This window comes from Ovis aries, chromosome X (genome assembly GCF_016772045.2).
Source record: "Ovis aries strain OAR_USU_Benz2616 breed Rambouillet chromosome X, ARS-UI_Ramb_v3.0, whole genome shotgun sequence".
NCBI lineage: Eukaryota > Metazoa > Chordata > Mammalia > Artiodactyla > Bovidae > Ovis > Ovis aries.
In genome coordinates this window covers 113,901,132-113,926,016 of record NC_056080.1, presented here as the reverse complement: position 1 = coordinate 113,926,016, position 24,885 = coordinate 113,901,132, and the positions used below count along the sequence as shown (strand labels likewise).

General features: G+C 52.0%; 1 protein-coding gene across 8 annotated transcripts in view; it reads right to left on the bottom strand.

Annotated features, from left to right (window-relative positions):
* BCORL1 (BCL6 corepressor like 1) overlaps positions 1-24,885 on the bottom strand; it is a 60,863-nt gene that overhangs the window by 11,892 nt on the left and 24,086 nt on the right. For 5 of the 8 annotated variants that reach the window (XM_027963619.3, XM_027963620.2, XM_027963621.2 and 2 more), the window contains 8 exons: positions 21,432-24,707; positions 17,504-17,669; positions 16,159-16,239; positions 13,689-14,078; positions 9,477-9,700; positions 4,791-5,012; positions 2,533-2,699; positions 1,640-1,785 (listed from right to left, as the gene is read on the bottom strand). In XM_027963619.3, the coding sequence (XP_027819420.1) occupies positions 1,640-1,785; positions 2,533-2,699; positions 4,791-5,012; positions 9,477-9,700; positions 13,689-14,078; positions 16,159-16,239; positions 17,504-17,669; positions 21,432-24,707 (4,672 nt within the window). Of the gene's footprint in view, positions 1-1,639; positions 1,786-2,532; positions 2,700-4,230; positions 4,421-4,563; positions 5,013-9,476; positions 9,701-13,688; positions 14,079-16,158; positions 16,240-17,503; positions 17,670-21,431; positions 24,708-24,885 lie in introns of those variants that run through there. The other 3 variants (XR_009598803.1, XM_027963623.3, XM_060407743.1) reach the window with 3 other exon arrangements.

The following is a 24,885-nucleotide window of genomic DNA, read 5'->3' as shown; positions in this document are numbered from 1 at the left end:
ACGAAGAAAAGACTTTGTGACCACGGAGGTTAGAGACAGCCCTCAGGAGAGTGGTCTCCAGCCCAAAGAAGCCTCTGGATGAGACCTGCTGGTCAGAGGACTGCTTCATGAGGCGCTTTTGTCATGTTGAGATGCTCTGGGTGTTCCTGCGTGCCAGCTTTCCCTGGGAAGTGAGTGGAGTGCAGACAACACACGTTCGTGTGGAGGAGAGTGCAGAGCGGTGTGTGGGAAGAAGCCACAGAGGGTGGCCTGCTCCGAGCTGCACGCAGCCCAGTGATGGTCCAGCTAATCTGAACAAGAGTCCTCGCTAGCCCAGAGCAAATGCCTGAAGGAGTGTCCCACGTGGCTCTGCCCTCACAGACAGGCCTGGGCCCCAGAGCCGGTGGAGGAAGGAGGCAGTCCTCCTGCCTCAGCCGAGAGGCTGAGTCCGGCTGTGGGGCGGAAGCCTGGCTGTGGACTGGATGGGGGCAGCCAGGCAGAGGTCAGGGCCTCCCTCACAGCGTCCCATCACTCCCCTTCCTTCAATACCTAGAAGGCCCTTCCCACCTAGTCCTCCTTCCACGGGGACCTTCGGCTCAGGCTACTACTTTGTTTCCTCCTCCATCATCAGCTGCCTGGTTAACCTGTATTCCATAAACAAATGAGCTTATGCTTGGGAGCCTAGGACTGTACCTGATGGGGGGGGGCGGGCGGGGTACGAACTGAGGCCACAGTCTTGGAGAGAGGAAACAGCCTTGGGCAAACCCTTGGTCCTGCCAGCTTCCAGCATAAGAGGGGCTCTATCATCAACATCGAAGCCTCTGAAGAGGATCAGTGACACAACCTCCAGCTGCTCCATCCACCCAACTGCACTTAGGCAGGCTGAAGAAGTCACTGCTGGAGCAACAGCCAAGCTGTAATATCACACAGGAGGTGGGGTTCCTTTATTCAGAGGTCAAGTCTGAGGAGATTTCCACTGAGCATGCCCAAGCCAGACTTCCCTCCTCCCACTGCCCAACTCCGTAGAGCTATCTAACTGCAGACAAACACCTGTCATCCACTAATGAGAAAACAAATGCAAGTTCGTTTGTGGTGCTTGCCATGGGCCTTAACACTACTTTTCCAGAGGGGGCAAGTGAGGGAGGAAGAGCAAAGAATAGGAGGATGCACAGGGAACATCACAGTTACCACAGGGTGTAAGGAATAAAGCTTGTGGAGGGGTCCCAAGGGTTGAACTTTGATCACCAACAGAGATAAAGTGCAAGTGCAAAAACAAAAGCAAACTGTTAAGTGTCACCTCTTTGCAACCAGCAGACCATTCAAAGCACAAGTCCACACATTTTGCCCCAAACTCAAACTTCTAGTGGGGCCACTGTCCCACAGAGGGGCCTACCTCACACACGGAGTGGGAAAAGGGGTCCCCAAGGGCAACCAGGGCCCTGAAGAAGATGCATGCAATGACACTCGCAGTATGGGGACAAGAGGAAGCTGCCTGCTGACTTTTCAAAGTTCATAGAGATTTCTGAGTTGCCAAAAAGGAACATGTGAGGAGAGCCAATGCCCCTTGTAGGAGCTGCTTGAAATGAGTGAGATGAAGGGTATCTCGGGAACTCAGGGTCAGAGCCCCGGTAATGAGTTTTTGAGTCTGGGTCATACTCACCACTGAGAAAGCGCTTCATGGTGTCACTGCTGGCCAGCTTCATGGCTGTCTGTCCTGAGTAGGTAGCCAGCGTGGGGTCAGCCCCATAGGACAGCAAAAGCCAGATGGTCTCCAGGTTGTCATTGACCACTGCATCGTGAACTGGCCTGCAAGGTGACACAGGTGAGAGCAGCAGGGCCCAAGTGGGAACTGGGGTGTCTAGGCCTCAGGCCACCTTGGCAGGGAAAGCAAGTGAGAGGAGCCCAGCGTAACATGGGGAAGAGGGCAGGGAGCCACTGCTGGCCTGCACTGCCCTCCATATTTCCCTGCCTCTTTCTCCTCCCTCCCAGTTCTCTCTCTTACGTTCCCCAATGGCGCTCTGCTGGTTGTTCTGGAGCTCAGGGGAGAATAGGCCCCTAACTGAGGATAAACTTAGAGAAGATTCAGGGGGATATGACTGGAAAACCCAGATGACTGCCCCAGAGCTGCTTTGCACACCCAGCAGGTAGCCCAGCAGAGCCCACAGCCTCTGATCCAAGCACCCCACCACCACTTGGTATGCAGCTCAGGGGTCAGTTTCGCCCAGGAAGCAGGCCCTCGCATACAGCACAGGAGAATGGGTGCGGTTTCTTTAAGACATGGCAGGTGTCCCTTTTTTAAGTATATAGAGATCAACTCAAGAATCAAATCTGGGATGTTACCTCAAGATCAGCCTTCCGATTCCTAAAGCCTGAGATTCTGCCTGAAGACAGTGCCAGGGATGATCCCCAGAGAACCCCAGCCTCCCATCAGTGGGCAACGTGGACTGGCCAACCAAGGACTCATCCAGCCTGGCCTGAAGTGGGGTGGATTCTCTTGAGGGAGGGGCTGAGCAGGGGAGAGGGGTGGGGGAGACGGGAGGGCAGCCTTCTTGCCTGGTGCCATCCTGTGCACTACAGTTCACATTGGCCCCGTGCTCCAGCAGGATGTTCAGGATGTCAGTCCAGCCCCGGGAGCAAGCCTCATGCAGGGCCGTGTAGCCTGCATTGTCGCGGTGATTCACATCTTCACTGTCTTTCTGGAGGCAGTAGAGGACAACGTCCTGTGGGGATAGGGAGGGCGCCGTGAGCAAAGAGAGGCCAAACTCTTTCAGTCACCTGGGTTAGGTTTGAAGCTCTCCACGTGTCCGAAGAGTCTCAGAACATGCTCTTTAGTCCAGGGACTGATGGGCAGATCTCAGAATCTACTGTCAACTAAATCAGTCCTGAGATGCCAGCTTTGGGCAGTGTCCTCAGCAGAGCGGAGACATTTCTAATGGCTGACAACACTGATCACGGTGTGGGCTGTGGGTGTAAGCCCCTCAGAGAGGCTCACCTGCTCACCCAGAGCTCACACCCTCAGGCCTCCACGGTCTGACTGCCGGTTCCCTCATCCGGGGCTTTGTGAGACGGCCCCAGACCAGAGAAATGAGACTTGTGCTGGCAAACACCACCTCTGGCAGTTATTTGAGAACAAGGAAGAAAGAACTGGTGTAAGTAGCATCCCTGGATGTGTATCCCAGGGCAGTCAGTTCCAGCCCTCCCCTGAAATGAAGACTGTTCTGAGCATCATCCAGGGTGGTCAGTCATCCATAGTAATGATCAGTGTCCCTGGGCTGAGATGACAGGACGATAAGTGGGACTCCAGGCTGAGAAGCAGCCTAGCTAGCTGTGGTAGATAAGCTGAGGCAGAAGGGAGAGGCAGTCCCTCTTCTGAGGGAAAGAGGCTGACAGCAGCTACCAGCAGCCTCTCGTCAGCTCCTCCAGGTCCCGGTGAGATGGGACTCAGCCGTCCTGACTGACAGCTAGCACACCGGCTGGCTGGCTAGAGCCTGTGTGCCTGCGTGGGGGTGCTGCCTTCTGGACATGGAACTTCACACTGTCTCTACCCAGGGGGTCACGAAGCCCCGACCCTTCCCACCACTGCAGATATCACCTCTTTGTCCTGGCCTCAGACACCTCCTCCTTCCCTTCCTCCTGTCACAGGCTGTCCAACCTGCCCTTGCCCTGTCCTGATTGGTTTACCTATGGTCTCCTGCTACCTGCTTTGGCCCCAGGTAAAAGAAACTCACTTAAAGGGCAAGGGTTGGTCATCATTTTTTCTTTAGATCTCCCTTGGCAGCTATCCAGGCCCCCACACTAGGTGCTCAAGACAGATAGGTGGCTTGCCAGTGAGACAGTGTCAAGGTGGCTCTCTTATGCCAACCCACCTGGCTGGGAGTACAGCTGTCTTTAAATGAGTCAGTTATGGGTACTGGAAGCCTTAAAAGAAAAGAAAAAAAAAAAAAAAAGGAAGACCTACTCTATAGCCCAGCATTTCCACACTTCAGAGCAAATCCTGGGGAAATAACTGGTGTGGCTGGCAAAGGCACATGGTCAAGGAGCTCATATCCACAAAATACGCTCATATCAACAAAAATGTCCAGCAATGTCATTGAATGAATCTGGCTTCTGCCCCTACCCTTTAGGAATCAGAAAGACGCTGGTGTGAATTCAGACTCACATATACATAGCGCTTGAGTGACTGTGGACACATCACTTAACATGGCTAACCCCTGATTTTCTCACCTGTAAAACAGGGTTAATCAAACCTACCTCCATAGGCTTACAGTGAAGATGAAAGGATATGAGGCAACGAGAGCTCTTAACATGACCAAAGAGGTGCTCAACAAACACCAGCTTCCTTTCCAGTCCATAGGGAAGCAGCATAAGGTGGGGGTGAGCGCAACTCTGCCCCTCCAATGTACTCGACCCCTCCACTACTGGAGGCCAAAAGGAGGGGAAGCTGGAGGGAGATATAAAGAGTGAGCGATGATCACCCCCATTCCTCTCTGAGTGGGGAGCCATGGCACAGGGAAATTCAAGATGACATAAAAACCCCCAAATCCCATCTCTGGCCTATGAAGGTACCGGATGATATTGTCTTACCATTTCAATGTTATTCATCCTCAGTTGACATCCAATCGGGTTTGCAAGCCCACACAGCACGTCGTGATGAGGCAGCCCCATAGGCCATATACACAGTAGGAGGGGGCCATCCTGCACTTAGGCCCCAAACAAAGGCCTGGCCAGGCCACAGAAGAGCCAAGGGGGAGAAGGTTATACACAGATGCTGGGGCAACAATATCCTGTGGAAATGAGGGGGTGTTCCTTACCTTATACCCAAGGCGGGCCGCCCGCTGTAGGAGGGTCTCGCCGGCATTTTTGTTCACTATGAGACGACGAGCCTCTGGGGGAATCTGCCGGGCTGTGGGTGACTCGGAGGCCTCCTCTGGGCCAGCACTTCGGGACTTAGAGGGTGTGCATGGTTCTGTGGGCTTTGCTGGGGTGGGAGATTTGGGAGGGCGTGTCTTCTGCTGGCTCCAACGCCCTTTGCTCTGGAAAGCAGAGACACAGATCAGCACAACTCACCTCCGCATTTCTACCCAGAGAGCAGATGCAGAATGGCTCAAGTCCTCAACCCCGAAAACCAAGCAACAATGAAGGGATTGCTCACAGAGCTCGAGGGGATATGCCAGCTTCTCTCACACACTCTGCATGCCTTCTTTACCTGCCTTGATCCCCATGTGTTGAAGTTTTTAACTAGTCACCTCGATAAATAAGCAGAAGCAAATTCTCAGGGTGAAGAGAGGTGGAGACAGCTCGCTGTGATGGAAGAGGCACAGCTGTGGAAGCCGTCACTCTGTTGCAAAAACCTTCCCGCAACATCCAACCCTCACCAGGCTTTCCCTACCTCCTAGCACACTGTCCCCCTGGATCACACTCATGCTCACCTGGGCTGGTAGAAAGTGCTCAGGCTCTCGAATCGAACAGACCAGCTTTTGAATCCTGCCTCTGCCAGCTACTAGCTGCAAGACCTGGGGCAAGACCCAACTTCTCAGAGCCTCACTTTCTCCCCAACAGGGCCTTTGAGATAATGAGCTAGAGCAGCAACAGAACAATGCACACAGTGGGTGCTCACGAAACATTACAGTCCTTTCCTCATGAATGACCCGTGCTTGTCTCCTTTCTTCTCCCATTTTGAACTGGAATGTCCAGAACAGGTTCTCGTGTCTGGCACACCATGGTTTACTGAGTCCATAGGGGCAGGTTATTTGTCTCTTTCAGATGAGAGGAAGGAACTTCAGACAGAGAGGAACTATGTTTGAGGAGCTGTACTCAAGGAACCAGACCCAAGGTGCTTCATGTTCACCTGGACCTAAGTTTGATGATGAGATTCTAAACTTGGAGTTAATGCCGTAAGTGGACAAGACTTTGGGGGAGCCATGGCAGAGGAGGGTGTGACTTGCACGTGGAAGAACATGAATCACCGGGGGGTCAGAGGACAAGAATGCCTCCATCAGACTCTAAGATGACTGTATTGATCCCCACCTCCTGATATTCATGCTCTTGTGTAGTCTGTTCTGCACAGGAGAAGGCAGAGATGATGGTGTGTGACCTCCAAGGCCACGGCCTAAAAGATAATGTGGCTTCTGCTTTGCTCTCTTTTGAATCACTCATTCAGGAGGAAGCCAGCTGCCAGGTCATGAGGATAGTCAAGCATCCCTTAAGAGGCCCAAGGGACAAGCAAAGGAGGTCCCCCACCAACAGCAAGCCTCGACTTGCCACCTATGTGAGGGAGCCACTCAAGAAGCTCCTCTAGCCCCAGTCGAGTCTTTGCATGAATGGAGCCCTGGCTGACACCATGACGGCAACCTCATGCATGGGAGACCCCAAGTCAGACACAGCAAAGCTGCTCTTGAATTCCTGACCCCGGAAACTATGAAATAATACATGCTTATTGTTGGGTTAAACTGCTAAATCTTAGGGTAGTTTGTTGTGAAGTGCAATAGATAACTAGGGAGGGCTTCCCAGGTGGGTCACTGGTAAAGAATCTGCCTTCCAATGCACGAGACCCACGTTTGATCCCTGGGTCGGAAAGATCCTCTGGAGATCTCCCCTGGCTACCCACTCCAGTATTCTTGCCTGGAAAAATCCCATGTATAGAGGAGCCTGGTGGGCTACAGTCCATAGGGTGGCAAAGAGTCGGACACGACTGAGCAACTGAGCACAACAGATAATGAATACATCCTACTTACCCAAATCCCCGAGAGCATCAAGGGCTCCCTTAAATCCTGTTGTCTACAACACTGTAGTCCCCACTGCCCTTTTTCTACACACCCAGAACACCTAGTCTGAATCACATAATCCAACGCCTTATGTCTGACTGTCAACTTCCTTCTGTTGTTTCATGGGCAAGTCTGGCCTCCCCTGCTACATTTTAAGCTCCCTGGGGTTAGGGTTCATATTGTCGTCATCTCTTTTGTTCCTTACAGCAATTAATTTGGGGTTGGGCATGTCACTGCAACAAACATTTGTTGACTTGATTCAAGCCAGCTATACATAGAGCCCTGGGCAGCCAAAAGAGTTGCCTAGAAAGACACGAAGCTGGGAAAGAAATGGCACCAGGGAAAAGACATTGACCCAGGGCATTTGTTTCCTCTGGTAAATTGCAAGAAAAGAGCTGCTCTCTATCCACATCCAAAAGGGCAGAGAGGTATACCAGCTAGCAGGAAGGCCCTGGCTATGAGGGTAGAATGTGGCTTTTTTGCCAGGAGGACAGAGGTGTACAATGGCAATACTGGAGGATGCTGGGTAAAATGCCCAGGTTGTTGCTAAGCCAAGTGAGGAGCCAAAGGGTGATTCCCATCAAGGGGCCAGAGCTGGCAGAGAAAACGGAGGCTGCCAGAGAGAGGGAGGAGCAAGACCCCCCCTGCCCTGCCCCCCTGGCTTGGAGCCCCTGTGGGAAGAAGCCTTTGGCTGATGCGCCAGCTTCAGTGTTGCAGGCACGTCCCCGCCCTCCCCCGCCTTGCTTCTCACTACAAAGCACTGTGCCATGGGGGCAATTGGAGCAGGTGGCAGTGACTGGGAAAGAAAGAAAGGCGGGAGGGAGAAAGGGAGGCCCTGGGAAGGCACAAAACCTCTCTGGGAGAACATTTCAGTGGACACACTGCCTGGCAGAACTACCAGACAGAAGCATCAGCATGTGCTGCTGAGTGTCAGGTGGCTTGTCACCTTTGTGTGGGATGGAGTCACGTGAGTGGGAAAGAGCGGGGGATGAGGACGTCCACCTTTCACCAGAGCTGCTCTGGGTGGCAGCATCTCCCTGCCCAGCCTCACCCTACCCCAGTGTCACCTGAATGCAGACAGAAGCCACCCATTCACAGGGTGGAGGCATATGGAAAGGGTAGGGGGTGGAGGTGCCCCAGGGGCAGCCAGGCCTGCCTCATGCCCCAGGTCTGTCACTCAGACCACTGAGTAACCTCGAGCAAGTCCCTGAACCTCCCCAAACCTTGGTTTCCTCACCATAAAATGAGGACAAGAGGGCCCACCTCTGACAGCTGCTGTGGGAACTGAGTGATCGTGTGAGCAGAGCACCTGGCCCAGAGCAGATGCCCCGATTCCTGCCTTGGCCCCTCCGGAGTCTCCAGGAGCTGGCCCTGCTACCTGGCCTTCCTGTGTCTCTGTCCCCTCATTCTTGCCTTGGTCTGAAGCTCAAGGGTTTACACCAAACTCAGAGACAGCACTTGACCATTATCAAAGCCTTTCGCATCCATTGCCTCCTTTGTTCCCCTAAGCACCCTTGTGGGATGGAAAGGTCTGGAAGTATCATCTCCTTTTTTTTAAAGATGAAGAAATAGGCTTGAGCACTTTGTTTGCGCTGAAATCAGATTCCAGAACAAGGACGGGGGACTTGAGCACTTGGGTCTCCTACCTTTTGCCAGTGCCACTCATAGACCCTGCTCTAGAGCTAGAAAGAGCCATTAGAGTCACAACCACCTAAACCAGCCCAATACGACCTTTTGATTTTTGGTTGTCAAGACAAACACATATTACAGGCATACATTTGAACATGCGCCTCGCATCTCTCAAACATCCTTGCACCTCCAGGATGACGATTGTGTGATTTTCTTTTTTTCAATTGTATAGTATGGAACTGAACACCAATGCCATGAACATGAGAACCCAAAGAGACATCAGTTTTAAACAGGGGTTCTAGTGCCCTTGCTTGGCTATGGATTGGTAGGCACTCATGAGAAGCACAGAAACTGAGGAGTGGGGTTGGGAAAGTACAGCATGACCAGTCCAAGTGGAATTCCTTCAGCCCCACCCTCAGGCAACCTTTGTCTGGAAATCAACATCCTTGCTTCTACAAATTGTTTTCTACCTTGATTGACTCAGAAAACTTCCTGATTGGTTTCCAGTGAGTTAAGCCCAGACAAAAGCTTCTTGATTGGATGTTAACAAGCTATTCAGGCTAACATTCTGCCATATTCTCTAACTCTTCCCTAACTCTAAGGAGATCCAAGGATTGTTGAGGCAAATTCATCCTGGGCCAAACTCTACAGTTTGTAGATGCTTATTATTAGCTCTGACTTCAGTTCCATTCTTCAAATCTACAGCCCAACCCTTCTAGAATCAGTTTAAAACACTATAATAAATATGAGTTAATTCAATCGCCCTATGCACTCACTCGGGCTTCCCTGGTGGCGCAGACATTAAAGGATCCGCCTGCAATGTGGGAGACCTGGGTTCAATCTCTGGGTCAGGAAGATCCTCTGGAGGAGGGCATGGCAACCCACTCCAGTACTCTTGTCTGGAGAATCCCATGGACAGAGGAGCCTGGTGGGCTATAGTCCATGGGGTCGCAAAGAGTTGGACATGACTGAGAGACTCACACTTTTACTTTTTCTGTTCATGCACTTACTCACTCACTCAGAAGACTGTTCCTCAAGGAGCTTATGGGAAACATGCCACCCTAGCCCAGTCTCCAGCCCCAACTTCCCTGGCTGATAACATACCTTTGCATCTTCTGAGACCGTCACCATGTGCTTGGTCTTGCACTTTCGTTTTCCTGATGGCTTTTCTGAATTTTCAAGGCAGGCTGGCTCCTCAAGGTTATTTGGGAGGAAACCATTTGGTGAATCTGAGATCCCCTGGGCTTTGTTGGGCAAGAGAAGGTTCCTGTTCCGGAGGCGGTGCTCTGGGCTCTGGGAGGAAGTCTTCTGCTTACGGGCCTTTAAATCTGCAGGAAAGAATGGATGTCAGGGAAATGGCACACAGAAAAGCAACGCCTTCCTCTAAACTGAATCAGAGGACTTTGGGGATTAGAATCTCAGGACAAAGTTGTGTAACTATTCCCTACCAGTATCTCGTGCGGGGATGCCTATTCCACTAGATGCTTCTCGAACAGACACTGTGCTTCTACATCAATGTCCCTCCCCTCCAAGCAGAAGACAACTCCCAGCCTTGCTAGCAGGGGGCAGCCCATCTGGCTGTCCCAAAGATGAGGGTCTATTTAAAAGGAAATCAGAACTTTCCCAGCATTTCGCCCCTTTGTCTCTTTCTCCACTCCAATATGAAGCAAAGCTAGCAGCTCTCCTGCAGTGAAGCATGTAGTATACTAGGGGCGAGTAAACGGGAGAAGGCATCCCTCACAGCCTTAGCCCTACCCGCCTGTCTGCCCTGCTGGTCTCTCTCCAGGCACTCAAAGATCAAAGTGGCACAGAAACTCCCTGAAACCAGAAGCTGCCACGGGCCAACTTAACAGAGGGGCAGTCACAGAAACCTGCTGCCCTTCATAGCTGGAAATCAAGTCACTGGGACACACTGAGCAACATCTCTAATTCTAGTCATAGCTCGCTGAACAGAGCACATTCCAATTTCCAAAAGGCCTGCTGGGAACTCCATTACCATGAGCTTCATCCAGCAGGGTCAGTCCTAAGCCCTATGGGGTTGGGCGGGACAGATTGAGTTGATCCTTATCTCTTAACATGACTGTTACATGGCATGGCCACTAGCTGTGTGGTTGCTGAGGGCAGGTCATAATCTCCCGGAGCCTAGTTTCCACGTCTGTAAAATGAGGAGGATAGAATCCACACCACCCTTTTATAAAGTGTAAGGCATCATTACTGTGTTATTTAACTGTAAGCTTTTAGGCAGGACCATGCCCATGTAGTCTTTATCTCCCTGCCAGGACTGGCCACCATGCCTAGTGAACAGTGAAAGATGACTACGTCTCTGAAGTAACTGCAGCCTCAGTTTCTCCAAGTTGTGAAATGAGGGGGTTGTACAAGATCTAAGAGTTCTCAACCCGCCTCCCTTGACCTTGGCTTCTCTTACGTGTGACATTGCCAAGGGCAGATCTAGATGGAGGAGCCACCATCACAGCATGAGGAATTCTCCACAGGTTACGCACAGCTCTCAAAAGGCCAGCTGTCACAGCCCCCCATTCTCCTAACTCTCCGTAGTCCACCAGTGGGTCCCCACCTCTGCCTAAGAACTGCTGTGCTGCTGTTTACAATAGCCAGGACATGGAAACAACCTAGATGTCCATCAGCAGACGAATGAATAAGAAAGCTGTGGTATATATACACAGTGAAATATTACTCAGCTATTAAAAAGAATGCATTTGAATCAGTTCTAATGAGGTGGATGAAACTGGAGCCTACTATACAGAGCGAAGTAAGTCAGAAAGAAAAATACCAATACAGTATATTAACCCATATATATGGAATTTAGAAAGATGGTAATGATGATCCTATATGCAAGACAGCAAAAGAGACACAGATGTAAAGAACAGACTTTTTGACTCTGAGAGAAGGCAAGGGTGGGATGACTTGAGAGAATAGCATTGAAACATGTATATTATCATATGTGAAACAGATCACCAGTCCAGGTTTGATGCATGAGACAGGGTGCTCAGGGCTGGTGCACTGAGATGACCCTGAGGGATGGGATAGGGAGGGAGGTGGGAGTGGGGTTCAGGATGGGGGACACATGTACACCCATGGCTGATTCATGACAATGTATGGCAAAACCACTACAATATTGTAAAGTAATTACCCTCCAATTAAAATAAATTAAGAAAAAAGAACTGCTGTGCTGGATGGCTTCTAATGGCACTTCAAGCCAGCACATTATCAACCAGGCCTTTTAATGTAACCAGTTTGGGCTGAGGCAAAAGAGGAAGGAATAGAAGCAAGTCTTGTGAAGACCTCAGGAAACATGGGGAAGCCATATTACAGCATTCAATGCCGCAGGAAAAGCAGCAGCCCCTTCCCCATGTACTCAGGGCAGGGTAGGCTCTGGAGTTTATGTGACACTGGTGGAGCACCCTCATGGTAGCACCGAAGGGAACTGAGAGCGAAGGTAGCAGGTATGTGAGTGGCAATGGTTCTTCTCATCCCCTCTGCAAATCAAGGAGAGACCCAAGCCCAGGATGAAAAGAAAGATCATGAGGCTCACACAGGAGTTGTCTTGTCTAGTTTGGTCTCTGCCTGACTCTCTGATGTCAACCTGAAAGAGGGTAGTAATAGGAGGAATTGGAGCTTCTGGAGAAGAGAGATGTTTGCCAGGCAATTCCTTCAAGAAGAGTTCGCATCAGATCTGGAGAAGATCATAGGCCAAAGCCAACAGACTCAACTCAAAACCTGTAGACACACACACAGAGGGAGAATGATCTGGTTTCCAAACACTGGAGGTGACCCCACAATCAGCAGGATGCCTTGCCAAGTGGCACTCCCATGCTCCTGGAGGTAGTTATGTTGAAGCTGTCAAGAGTGCTGTGGTGATACAAAAGTAAAGTGAAGTTGCTGAGTCATGTCCAACTCTTTGCGACCCCATGGATTGTAGCCTACCAGGCTTCTCTGTCCATGGGATTTTCCAGGCAAGAGTACTGGAGTAGGTTGCCATTTCCTTCTCCAGGGGATCTTCCCAACAGAGGGATCGAACCTGGGTCTCCCACATTGTAGGCAGATGCTTTTACCGTCTGAGCCCCAGGGAAGTGGTGATATAAAAGCTCCTCTTTATCCTAACACAAGTGGCTGAGGCCAACTGCTTGACAACTCACTCCTGACCAATCCATCCTGGCTCTGGCAGAAAAATGGGAAAGTCATCCCCACTCTCACACGGATGACAAAAACTGGCTCAATTACTCTCTTAAGTGTGGGGATAGATATAATATACACCTCTACTTAAACAGGGCCAGAGATGAGGGTTAGCCTTCTTGGCATTATAGCAAACCCAGAATATACTACCCACGCCAACATGGTTGTTCAGTTTTCACTAATAATGAGATTGCAGATATTTACTAGCAGCTCAGGATGAATACATTATAGGAGACAATCAATTGTTGCTTCAAGGGCAGAGGTCAGAGAAACAGAGTGAAAGACAGAAGTGTTTTAACTGAACCCAGAGATGTGCTTTTTGCTCATCTAGAAATCCACTACAGGAATGGGCCTGAAGAGCACTTAACAGAACAAACTGGTATCAGCCTTGGTGACAGTCTGTGCCTCCGTGATTGCGTATCATAGCATCTGATGTGGCCAAAGAGAGCCTGGTGTTCTCCTCGGGCTCCCCACTTTTCCAGCTCAGGTGCAACAAAAATGATGCCACCTTGGGTCATGTCAAAGCTTCACTCTGCCTCAATAACCTTTGTGGCTTTAATCAAGAAAGCCAAGTTGTGCCTGCCTCTATTTGAACTTCTTACATTGGGTTGAGGAAACCACTGTACTTCTTTTTAACTTTAGGGGCTGGAGGCATCCCAGGAAAGGCAGCCAATGCCCTCTTTCTTCTCGAACTTAGGATTTTAGGAGAGAAAACCCAACCTCCCACGAGACCCGACTCCCTCAAGCCAACCAGAGAACTGCCTGGTAACCAAGGACATCACTGTGGCCATGCCCACATGTTCAGATTTATACACACACACACACACACACACACACACAACTGGAGGGCTTGGGCATACATGTCCTCAGCTCATCTGCAGGTCAGTGGGAACTCATTCAATCTCAACCCCAAGCCAAGACCTTGGGACTGCAGTTGAGTGACCCCCTCTGGCAGCTGGGGATCATAGCACCAGGTTTCTCTGGGTGCAGAGGCCTTTGGCAGGTGGAGAGAAGGCAGGGGTGGGAGTACCCACGATGCCTGAGGGTCCCCAGAAGCTGGAGTCACCGTGGCTTGGGGACGGGTGACAGCAGCTGCCTGGGGCAGCAGCCCCCAGCCAGCCTTACCTGCTCTCCCTTTCCGCCGCTGCTCTTCCTCCTGCTCCGTCAGGTACTCCCCAGTCTGGTATTTTCGGCTCTTCTGCCGTCTCCGTTTCTTCCTCTTCACCAGGCCCTCCTCCTCGTCTTCCTCCTCCTCCTCATTGGTGTCCCACATTTGCCGGGCAGCCTCTGTTCTCCAGGGCATCTCCCGGGCTCGCCATAGGTGCCTGCGGCCCTGGCTCAGCAGGGTCTTATCTTGGGCATGGTGGCTGCGATACTGGGTGTCCCGCTGGGTCTTTCTCACCTTTCGACGCTTGGCCGGGGTGGGAGTCACTTCCTCTTCCTCCTCTGTGGGGAAGACTTCCTGGCATCCCATGTCACTGTCTGCCATACCAGCAAAGGAGCTACAGATGCTTCCTGCGGGTGGGATGTACAGAGGACGGTCACGCATCCCTTCAAAGGACTAAGAGTATGGTGTCGAAGCAAGTGCCCTGGATCAGGAGCTAGCAGGTCTGGGTTCGAGTTCAGGCTCTGCCAGTTATTGGCTGTATGCTCTGGGAAAGTTCCTTCACTTCTGTCTCCTTGTCTATAAATTGAGAATACTGTTCTGAGCCTTACTGACTGACCTCACAGGACTGTTCTAAGGCTCAATTGAGATAATTCACTCCAAAGCGCTTTACACAGTCCAATAATTACACAACTGTTGAGTATCCAAACCACACACCCTTCCTCATCTGTGCTGCCCTGCCACTTTCATTCATTCCACAAACTCTTAGTGCTTACGAGGTGCCAAGAGTTGTGTGAGGGGCAGGAGAGGGCCACGGGGTTTAGTAGAGGGTAAGGGAGGGCAGACTGACATGGCACCCCACCCCAGCTCACTATGTGACCCCCAAACTTGCTGACAGATCCACCCTGCGCAAGTCGAGTTGTCTCCGAAGGCTCTCAGGAAAAGTGAAGCAAGGAGCCCCTTTCCTGTCACAGCCTGGCTTAGGCCCGCCCAAATGCTCCAGAGCCAGGCCCTCTTCCCTTACATTGACCCCACCTTCTATTGAGCGGCCACGAGTCCAGGGGTGGAGCTTTCTCCCCAGCTCAGCTCCACTCCCCACCCCGCTGCAGCTGCGCTCACCGCTGGGCAGGCACTTCCTCTCCTCTCACCACCGCCCCAGGATGATGGGACCTTTCCTGCCCTCTTCTGCCACTGGCCAAGAGGCCATTTTCCTCCCCACTCCTACCCTCAACTCTGCTGACAACAAGCACAGTCCTAAGCTGGCCCAGCTCAGCGGACCAGGAGATCTGACATCGTCCTTGGAAGTGGCTCTGAGACACCATCAGTTTTCTCTTAAGACCCAGCTATTAACTCGGCAATCCCCAAACCCAACTGAGGTCAGCAGAAGAGAAATAGTTCGAAGGAATTCCCGGGTGGTCCAGTGGTTAGGACTCCAAGCTCTCACTGCTGAGGGCCTTGGTTCAACCCCTGGTTGGGGAACCACATGGAGCAGCCAAAAGAGAAGAAATGGTTCAAGGCAAACAGAGTGGCACTGGACCAAAGCTTCAAGTCCCTCAGTCAGACCACTTAAAGACAGCAAATGTCCAGCAAACTTTCCATTATACAGACCAGCCAGGGAACGCAGTGTTCTAGTCAATCTAATATTCTGGTTAATACGAATCACCATAGAGATCACCCAGGGATCACCAATTTCTAAAGAATCAAATACACTATGCTGTGTTTAACACTAAAATGGCAATGGCTGTAACGTAATGGCTCTTTGATGATTCAGAGGACACTTCAGGATTTGTCAAGGCCTCCAGGCTGTCATTATGAACCCCAATTACCACAGTGCTCTCCATGTGCTGAGGTGCTCGTTAACAGAATGTCAGATAACTGAGTATACACTGTGCCCTGCTTCTCCATTCCACTCACTTTGCCTGGATATCTGGGTGAGCCGGGGCAACCATTTCTAGCGCTGAGTACCAACTTGGAGGCTAGCAGACAAGAAGAGTGCCTGGCAAGAGCCATCCTTTCTTAGACACTGGGGGTTGACTAGTACAAATTCAGGGGACCAAGTGTGATTCTGCTGGCCCTGATGACTCAATAACTGTTTCCGATTTTGATGATGCTTGTCAAATGGGGCAAGAGGAGAGAGGCCCAAAGATTAAAATGTCTGTGCCAGTAACTGGCCCCAATAATCAAGAGATGCCAAAGCCTGGAGTAGAACCAGTTTTCCTGAGTGGCACAGGCTTTTCCTCTTTCCACCACTGGCTGCCAATAAGAGGTGTCAAATCCCTGTTCTGAAAAGCTAAGCAAATCATCCTAAAATCATGGGCAATGACCCAGCTCCTACCCTAGGCTCTCTTGTCTCTGCAGGGAGCTGGGCATCTTGGCACAATGAATGAAATTCCCACCTCTCCACTTAGGCCAATGGCAAAATGGCTCCACCAGATTTCTACCTCTCTGCGGAGAAGTACCAAGATGGGCCTCAGCCTCAGACTCACTCACCAGACTGACTGCGCGTCCGGGTGCTGAGGACCACGGGGATGAAGTCACGGAAACTGCTCTTTGCTTTCTTCTCTAAGGAACCTGGAGTGGTGTGCGGTTTCAGGGCAGAAGGCAGAAATATCACAATCAGAGGCTCAGCACAGGAAAGCCCCCCACCCTTGCCCTGAAAGGCTCAGATGGGAAGCTCAAGGGAGGGTTTGTGTTTTGCCTGCATTACATTTATTAGCTCCCCTATGCTGCTATCAGGGCTTCCCTGGTGGCTCAGTGGTAAAGAATCCACCTGCCAATAGAGGAGATGTGGGTTCGATCCCTGGGTCGGGAAGATCCCCTGGAGAAGGACACGGCAACCCACTCAGTATTCTTGCCTGAAGAATCCCATGGACAGAGAAGCCTGGTGGGCTATAGTCCATGGGGTTGCAAAGAGCTGGACACGACTGAGCACACACACATGCTGCCACCATTTAAGTATCTCTTTTAGAAAAGAAGCTTTTCCTGGTGGTTTTTGAAAACTGAGGGTTGGGTCATTTTGGCTGACACCAAAAAAGGCAGTGTATGGCATCAATGGGCTGGCACACCACAGAGTGGAAGGCCTGGCTGCCTGGACAGCTGTGAGGCTGCTGCACCACCACGAAATTCTAACTGAGCTAGAATAGGTCCCAGAGAACGGATCTTAGGGGACTGAGCAAGGCAGGAAGATGGGAGCAGGACGCGGCGGATGGCAGAAAGCTGCTATATAAGAAGAGACTATAAAGGGGCAGGCCATCTCAGACAGGAAGGCTGTGAACACAGGCTACTATGGGCGGGACTACGCGGGCTTCTCTCTGCAGAGGGTGCCAAGGCACTATCACTGGCATAGCGCATGCATTACGTACACACCTCCCTGCCCCAAACATCCTGTATGTCCCTAAATAATAAGGGTTTAGGATTTCTCTAGCCATGCTATCTGGTTAATTTTTTAACCTTTATAATGGGAGTTTCCAAATATACCAAAGGTAGAGAAACAGTGTAAATAATCCCCCTTCGGCCTCAATCCTCATTAAAGCCGTTTCTTCTCTGAGCCTAGACCCACCACAGGCTAATAGGCTGGCTACTCAGGGGTTGGACTGACTCTTGTGTGTCTGAAAAGCACCACTTCAGAGTGTGCCTTACTCCAGCAACCAGGGTGAGCAGCCCTGCTCCTGTCTCTCTTCTCCTTCCACTTTCAGAGGTGTTAATGATCTCTCTCTCCTCGAGTGAGCAAGCCCCACTTTCCTGGTCAGTGTCAGAGGCCCTCCTCCCCGCCCCAATCTGCCATAGGGATCACCCTGCAGCCCAGAGAGAGGGCCAGGACACGCGCAGGGCCTACCTTCCTCATGGCCGTCGGCTCGTTTTCCTGGAGACTGGGACTCCGGCTTTGTTGGCTTCCGGTGCTTGTGCTTTACCCTGACTCCATTGTGCTCTTTTCCTGAATCTGGAGCCCCCCTGGGGCTTTTCTTGGTGGGTTCCTGGGGGTCACTAGGTGGCTTCCGGCACTGCGGAGAGGTAGATAGTATCAGGTCCAAGGTCAGCTTCCCATCTTAAGAATGTTCTCTTAATGTTGAGCCCTGTGCCCTGATTCTGAAACATGGACATGAGCTGCCCAGGCATGGGCTGGGGGAAGGGGCAGTCCTCTGCCTTCCACAGTGGGCTACAGAGGCTTTTTGGACCCAATCCAGTGCCCTAGCTAATCCCCATAGACATCCATATCCCACCATTTTAAACAGGTCCACAGAGTCCGCATTCACAAGCCAAATAAACACCCAAAGTTATTTGAAAAGGTGCAAAGTCAGGCCCCATACTCTATCTGAACAGCAACAGAGAGACCGACAGAAAACAAAAATGCCTCTTCTGCAAGTTGGGTGACTACATTGTTCAAATAACTTCACTGTGAATAGTATCGACATCAACAACTGAAAATAATTCTCCCATGGGCCAATTCAAGAAAAATTATCTATTTTCATGTATAAATTAATACTAGAAAAAAGATTCCACTAAGGCAAGAAAAGTCTGCCACAGGAGCCATTCTAATCTCCCCGTACTTAGGAAAGACACTGAAAAGGCTCAGGCATTTTCAACAATGCCCCCTTACACTTTGTGGCCCTCTCACCTTTTCCAAACACTCTCTCTACCATTCGATCTGTTATTCTTAACAACCCTGCAAGGAAAAGCTAATAATCACCCTTAGTGAAGAGATGAGGAAACTGAGCCTCCAGGGTAAGAGGTTAAATCATTTGTCCAGGGCAACACAGCCCAAGGTGTCCACTTGCCTCAGGGGCCACCAGGAACCAGGCCAGCCTGCAAGTTAGCTGGTGTGTGCCTGTGGTGAGAAAATGGCCAAGCTGGGACCAAGACCCAGGGGTCCTAGCACCCAGGGCAGGTCTCTTCACCTCCGTTCTCATTCCTCTCCTCTTCTTCCTTCTGGGCTTGTGTCTCCACTGACTATGCTTGGCTCCACTCATACCTACTGCCTGGTGCCTGGGACAGTCACAATGGTCGTGCTTATGCACTGTCAGGATACTCTGAGCCTAGCAGTCACATATTCTCACAAGCTCTGAGATCTCTCCACGCCATCCAGCAAGAAATAGGGCAAGAGAGGGACTTTCAGTATTGCAGTGTCCAGGGAGTGTGGAATAAGCAAACCATTTTAACAATGATGCGAGGAAGAAAGGCAGAGTGGTTTTCCCCTTAAGCAGAACTGCACACCACCTTCTAGAAGGTTATCATGACCCAGCTCCAGCTAAGGGGATGGCAGATATCTTACTGACGGAGCATCTTCAAGCAGGGGTTGGCAGGGGGACTCCACAAAGTCACCAATCCCCGTCAAAGTCCAGGGAATCCTGCTATCCCATCAACTCCTCCTGCTTCTTACCCAGTGGAGGGCTGAGCTGGGAATTCAAGTTCAGTTTCTCCCTTCACTTGCTGCAAGTTCCTACAAACCAAAGTGTTAGGAGAAAGAAAGACATGGGGAGGAAAGAAGACGGGCACCAGCTGCTTCAAGTGTGCCCTTCAGGTATAGTCAGAAAACAACTCCTTCAGGTCATGGGGAATAAAGTTCAATGCACATCAATTTGAACATGTCCTATTTATTTCTGTATATCATTTTTAGCTGGCTCTTTCAAGTACAGATCATTAACCTTTACTTCCTAAGATAAGGCAAAAACAAGCAGAACAGAACATCTAGACGGGATTCCTGTCTGCATGTTCTGCATGGGCACACTTCGACTTAGGCAAGAAGTTGGGATGGTGAGGAGACCATGTAAAATGAATGTTCTGGTCAACAGAGTGTTGAAGGGTTTTCTAAAGAACTTTCCAAATGATGAGGAGACCACCAGCACCAGACTGAAGGAGAATTTTCTGATGATTCAGAGGTCCTTCAGGAGTCTCAAGGCCTTGGGGTAGGTGGTGTAGGAAACAGGAGACTATGTTGTTTCTTTTTAAAAAATAACTTTCTTTTCTTTTAGGTCACATTGGTTTATAACATTGTATAAGTTTCACACACTTAACATCATATTCCTACTTCTGTATATACTCCAGAGACTATTCTGATTCTTGGCCATACCCTGAAAGGGGCTGTTTTGAACTGACCCCTGATTTTAGTTTTGCTAATCAATGGTTTCTTCCACAGGAAGATGGAACGTAAGAAAAGAAAGAGCCAAGATATTTGCTTTCCAGACAAATGGACATTTACTAAATCATTACAGGCAGTTGCCAAGGGCTGCTTCGAGGCTCCTGACCCTGTAACTTTATTCTCTGCTCTCTGCATCTGTCAGTGGGCCCTGTAAACTCTTCATTTTATATAGGAAAGGGTGGTGCCTGTCTGCCAGTGAGACTTAAGCTCAGGAGGGTGGGGACCACATCTTTCCTATTTGTGATACTAACAATATCAATAGCAGCCACCAGCACTTCCTGAGCACTTAACTATCTGCCAGGCACTGTTCTAAACATCTACACATATCACTTCATTTAATAATTTTTTAACAACAGCTTTGTTGACATAATTTATTGAGATATATCATATATTTGTAATGTTTGTAATTCAACTGTTTTTAGTACAGTCACAAACATGTGTAAGGATCATCACTATCTAGTTCCAAAAGTTCTTTCCTCACCCCAAATGGAAACCCTGGACTCATTAAGCCATCCCCAGTTCCTCGTTCTCTCCAGCCTTAGGCAACCACTCATCTATATCCTGTATCAATTTGCCCATTCTGGCCAGTATACATCACCATTGGGTGAGAAAAACCCACCCAAACTCTATCCCCAGGGTTCTCAACCTGGAGTCCATGGGTGGGCTTTGGGGCACGGGTTGGGTCTGTGAGCCCCTGGAAACTATCGGCAAAATTATGAGGTCATGTTTCTGAGGGCAGGGTCTGCAGCTCTCATTAGCTTCTCAAAGTGCTCTATGGTCCAACAACAACAAAAATACTAAGTACTTCTGCACAGACAAATTCACGGTGCTCTAGCTAGAAATCTATTCAACATCCAATTTGAAGACTTGTTGACATAACCTCAAATTGCTCCATATCTTGAATAAGCCCTATCCTCAACTGCTTCTAGAATCTCCTTGATCACTAGTGGCTTGCAGATACTTTTTGGAGGAACACTGGATTCAGGTCAAGTCCTCTTAGCCCCGCTTTCTGCCTAGAACACTGCCATCCTCCTTAACCTATTAAGAACCCAGATCCAGATGCTTTGGACATCAAATCTCCAATGGGCTGAAACCCAAAGCTGCCACCCCAAGCATTAGGGGGATAGGAAACTGGTGGATGAGCCCAGAAGCTGAATTGGCTCTGGCCCCACAAAACTCCAAGCTAATCCTAAGCAGGTTTACCCAGTGGTGCAGGGAGCAACCCTGTCAAGGGCCCCTTCCCTCCCTGGGTCCCAAATTCTCAAGGCTAGCAGTTATCTTAGAAAAGGAAGAGGAAGAATGACTATGTAGCAAAGGGCCTGTTATTAATTTCCCTCCCTGTATCGTATCATACTCTTCTGCTTTTCATCCTCATCTGGGACAATGGCTTCCTCAGCTGCAAGGATCATTTCCCACAGCCTACAAAATGCAAACTCTGCCCCCACCACACTAAAACATTCTGTATGGAGAATGTGCCTTGGTTAAGGGTCATGATTCACTTTGCACAAGCTTTGCAATCACTTTGCTTCACAGACCTACTCAAGAACACTGCATGAGGTTGATGTCTGCAGGACAAAGCAGACCACTGGTGTCTTGGCCCTGCCCTCAAACTCAGCCCAGCACTCACCTTGGGTCCATGGGAACTTCGGACCAGGACCTTGGCTTGTGGCTGCTGTTCCTCACCATCCTTCTCTTTGCTACATTTCATTTTCTTGGGTGGTGGAGATTCGGACGCACCATCGCTCACCACAGAGTCTGGTTGCCACTTGTTCTTACAAGCAAAGACACCTATACTCTCCTGTTTCACTCGAGCCTGCCCGGCCTTACTCCGCACTTCTGCTTGGCCCCTCGGGGTAGCTGCTGGGAGGCCATCGGTCCGGAAGCAGGTGGCTAAGTTGAAGACCACATCACCATCCACCTTCTCCATCTTCACCCGGCCCAGGTCCACCTGGCTTCCGAGCTGTGGGAGCTCTGTGCTAGAGGCCCTGGCACTGCTGGGAACCACGTCCAAGATGAGCTCCTTGGGGCGGCTGTCATGAGGTAGCAAAGGCAGCTCGGGCATCTTGTGCAGGTTCTGGGGGGTGGCCAGGACCAGCTCGTGGGACATGTAGGTGGCCAGCACTTGGTTCTTAGGCTTTGTCTCTCCGGCCAGCTTCAGGCCACAAGCCCCCTGGGGGCCTTCCAGCTTAGGAGTGCTGTCGGGGCAGAGGTGGCTCTCCGGTTCCCCAGGCCCCTGAGTCACTCGCAGGTCCCCACTACTAGGCTGCACAGACAGCGCCAGGGTCCCTGTCTGAGGGCTGAGAGTCAGGAGGACAGGGTTCACTTGTTCCTCGTAAGGCTTGGCAGCAATGCGGCAGGTTTTGTTCTTTGTGCCCGTATCCTGCTCGGGAGCAAAGGGGCCCCCGGGCCGTGGTGGCTGCCCCTCAGGAAGCCCATGCATGGCCTCACTGGGGCCGAGGGATGGCACACCAGAAAACTCAGAAACGACGCTGGTGGGCCTGATGGGCACCCCCTGGCTGGGGGTCAGCTGCCCAGCACTGGAGATGCCGATGGAAAGCAGAGACGCCTGGTGGTACGGTGACCAGCCAACAGGCAGGACCTGGGTGCTGGTGGGTTTCCCGTTGACTGAACACCGTGGGTAAATGTTTGCTGGCCCTGTGGGCTTCCAGAGTGAGAGCTCCTTGCTTTGGCACCCTGGCAGCCCAGGGGCGATGCGGGCAGGGGTGTAACGTTTGACTGTGCTTGGCGGTCCCTCAGTCCCAGCCTGGCTGCTCTTCTTGCCACAGGGGGCACCAGTGCTCTTGGGCTCGCCCTGATCAATGATGGAGATGGGTTCCTGCTTGGGGAGATGGCGGGGGTCTCGGGTGAGGCCCAGGTTGGGGTCTTTGTTCAGCAGGAGGGAGGCGGGCACCGGATTGGCCACGCCCACATAGGTGCCTGGAATGGTGCTGATGAGTGCAGTGGAGTTCTTCACCCAGGTACTCGGGTCCCCGTTCCTCACGATCTCAGGGAAGATGACAAAGGGTGAGGAAGTGGAGCCCAGGCATGAGGTGACACTGCTGCCAGCAGCTTGGGTCGTGCGCTGGGACCTAGACAGGACGGTGGAGAGCAGGGCCTTGCTGCTGGTGTGCACAGGGGTCAACACAGGCATGGGCGGCGTCTTGCGCTGGTTCGGCAATGGGAGCTTCTGTCGGTTGGACTTGGAGGAGAGGTCGAGGGGCATCTCGCTGCACTCAGGTGGAGAGGCCATTTCTCGCTCCAGCTGTGGAGGTGACTTGAGGGGAGAGAAGGTGACGGAAGTCCCTTCTGTTTGCTGCTCCACACTGCCTGGCATCTTGGTGGGATGCGGTGGGGCTGAGCTCCCGCTGGGGGCTGGCAGCAGAGGCTGTGGCGGTGGAAGCACCTTGGCAGAAGCAGTAGACAGGGATGTGTCTGCCAAAGGCCCAGGGACCCCATCGGGTGCAGGCTGGGTGCTGGTGCTGCCTGATGGGGAGGCGCAGGGGAGCCTGTTCACCTCCAGAGACACCAGCTTGGACTCTGATGTTAGGGGCCGGGCCACAGAGAATGCATACGGGTAAGACCGCAGCTCTGGGGAGGCCAGCACCCCGGGAAGACACCTGTCCTGCAAGTAGGATGGCAGGACAGGGAGCGTAAGCGTGGAGGAGACTCCCAGGGTGGTTGGCAGTGTAGCCACGCTGAGTGGCTGCCCACAGCTTGGAGGCGGGATGTATACCAGCGGCTGGCTTGGGGTCAGCACTGTCCCCGGCTGAAAGGACAGGGGGACTTTTTGCATAGCTGGTGCCTGAGCTGCAGGGAAACACACTCGACTCAAACTGAAGGAGGCTGGGATGGGGGCCGAGGTGGGAATGGCAGCAGGTGTGGCAGGCGGCATGGGCGTGGGGGCTGGAGTGAAGATTGGGGCGGGGGTGGGTGCGGGCACTGGCGTGGGAGCAAAGGCAGGGATGAGGGTGGGGGTAGAAGGCGGGCCAGAGGACGGGGTCGGGGTGGGCATCGGCACCGCTGGAGGGGCAGGAGCTGCCGGAGGGGTGGACGCTGGCATGGGGGCCAGAACTGGAGTGGGGACAGGCGCAAGGACCAGGGTTGGAGCCGAAGGGGGCACAGGAGCTTGGATCAGAGCCAAGGGAGGAGCCGAAACTGGGACTGAGAGGGGGGTTGGGGCTGGAGCCGACATGGGGACAGGGCCCGATGGGGGGGCAGAAGCGGGCACAGGCACCAGGACTGAGGCTGAGACCGAAAGGGGGTTCGAGTCAGAAATAAGCGTGGGCACTGAGGGTGGTGCTGGGGCCAGAGCCGGGACTGGCGCTAAGGGAGGGGAAGGAGCTGGGACCGAAGCGGCAACCTGGACGGGAACAAGCCCGGAGTGGGGGACCGGGGCGGGGACCGAGAGGGGCACCTGGAATGGGTCTGGAACAGACGGGGGTACGGAGGCCGAGCTGGGCGCTGGCGGGCAGATGGGGGCTGGCAACGGACTGAAGTTAGTGGTCACCAGAGGCAGGGTGCCCTCCACAGGGACGCCAGTTCCCAGAGTTGCCAGAATGAAAGTATTCTTCTCCCCGACGCCATGCCTCGAGTCCAGCGCCTTGGCCCCAGCTGGCGAGCAGTCCACCTGTTTGCTCATTTGGCTGCTAAGGGGAGTCCAGGAGCAGTCAGCAGTGTCATTGCCAGCCTCGGGGCCGTCAGGAGCAGAAAGCTTGAGCCCGTCTCCTGGGCTGCTCAGGGACACCAAGGGGCCCCCTGCCTCAGCCACACTCCCAGTATAGTCCATCTGGGGCTGGGCGTCGTCAGGCCTATCTTCTGACTTGGGCCCAAGTTTTTCTGTTGCACTGCCATCTGGGTCTGCCCCCCGGGCATTACTGCCACTTCCAACTGTCGTGAGCTCCACCTGCAATGACAAAGTAGAAAGCCTGTCTTAACTAGCTCTCTGTAAGTCGTGCAAGGCTCCTGAGGCCTGGAAGGGGCGAATGCTGGTCCTCTTTGCAACTTGGCAGAAGCAAAGCGCAGGGGGCTGATTTCTGTCTCACATGCAGCAACTCCTGGGAAGCACCCTGGTCCTGCCTGGC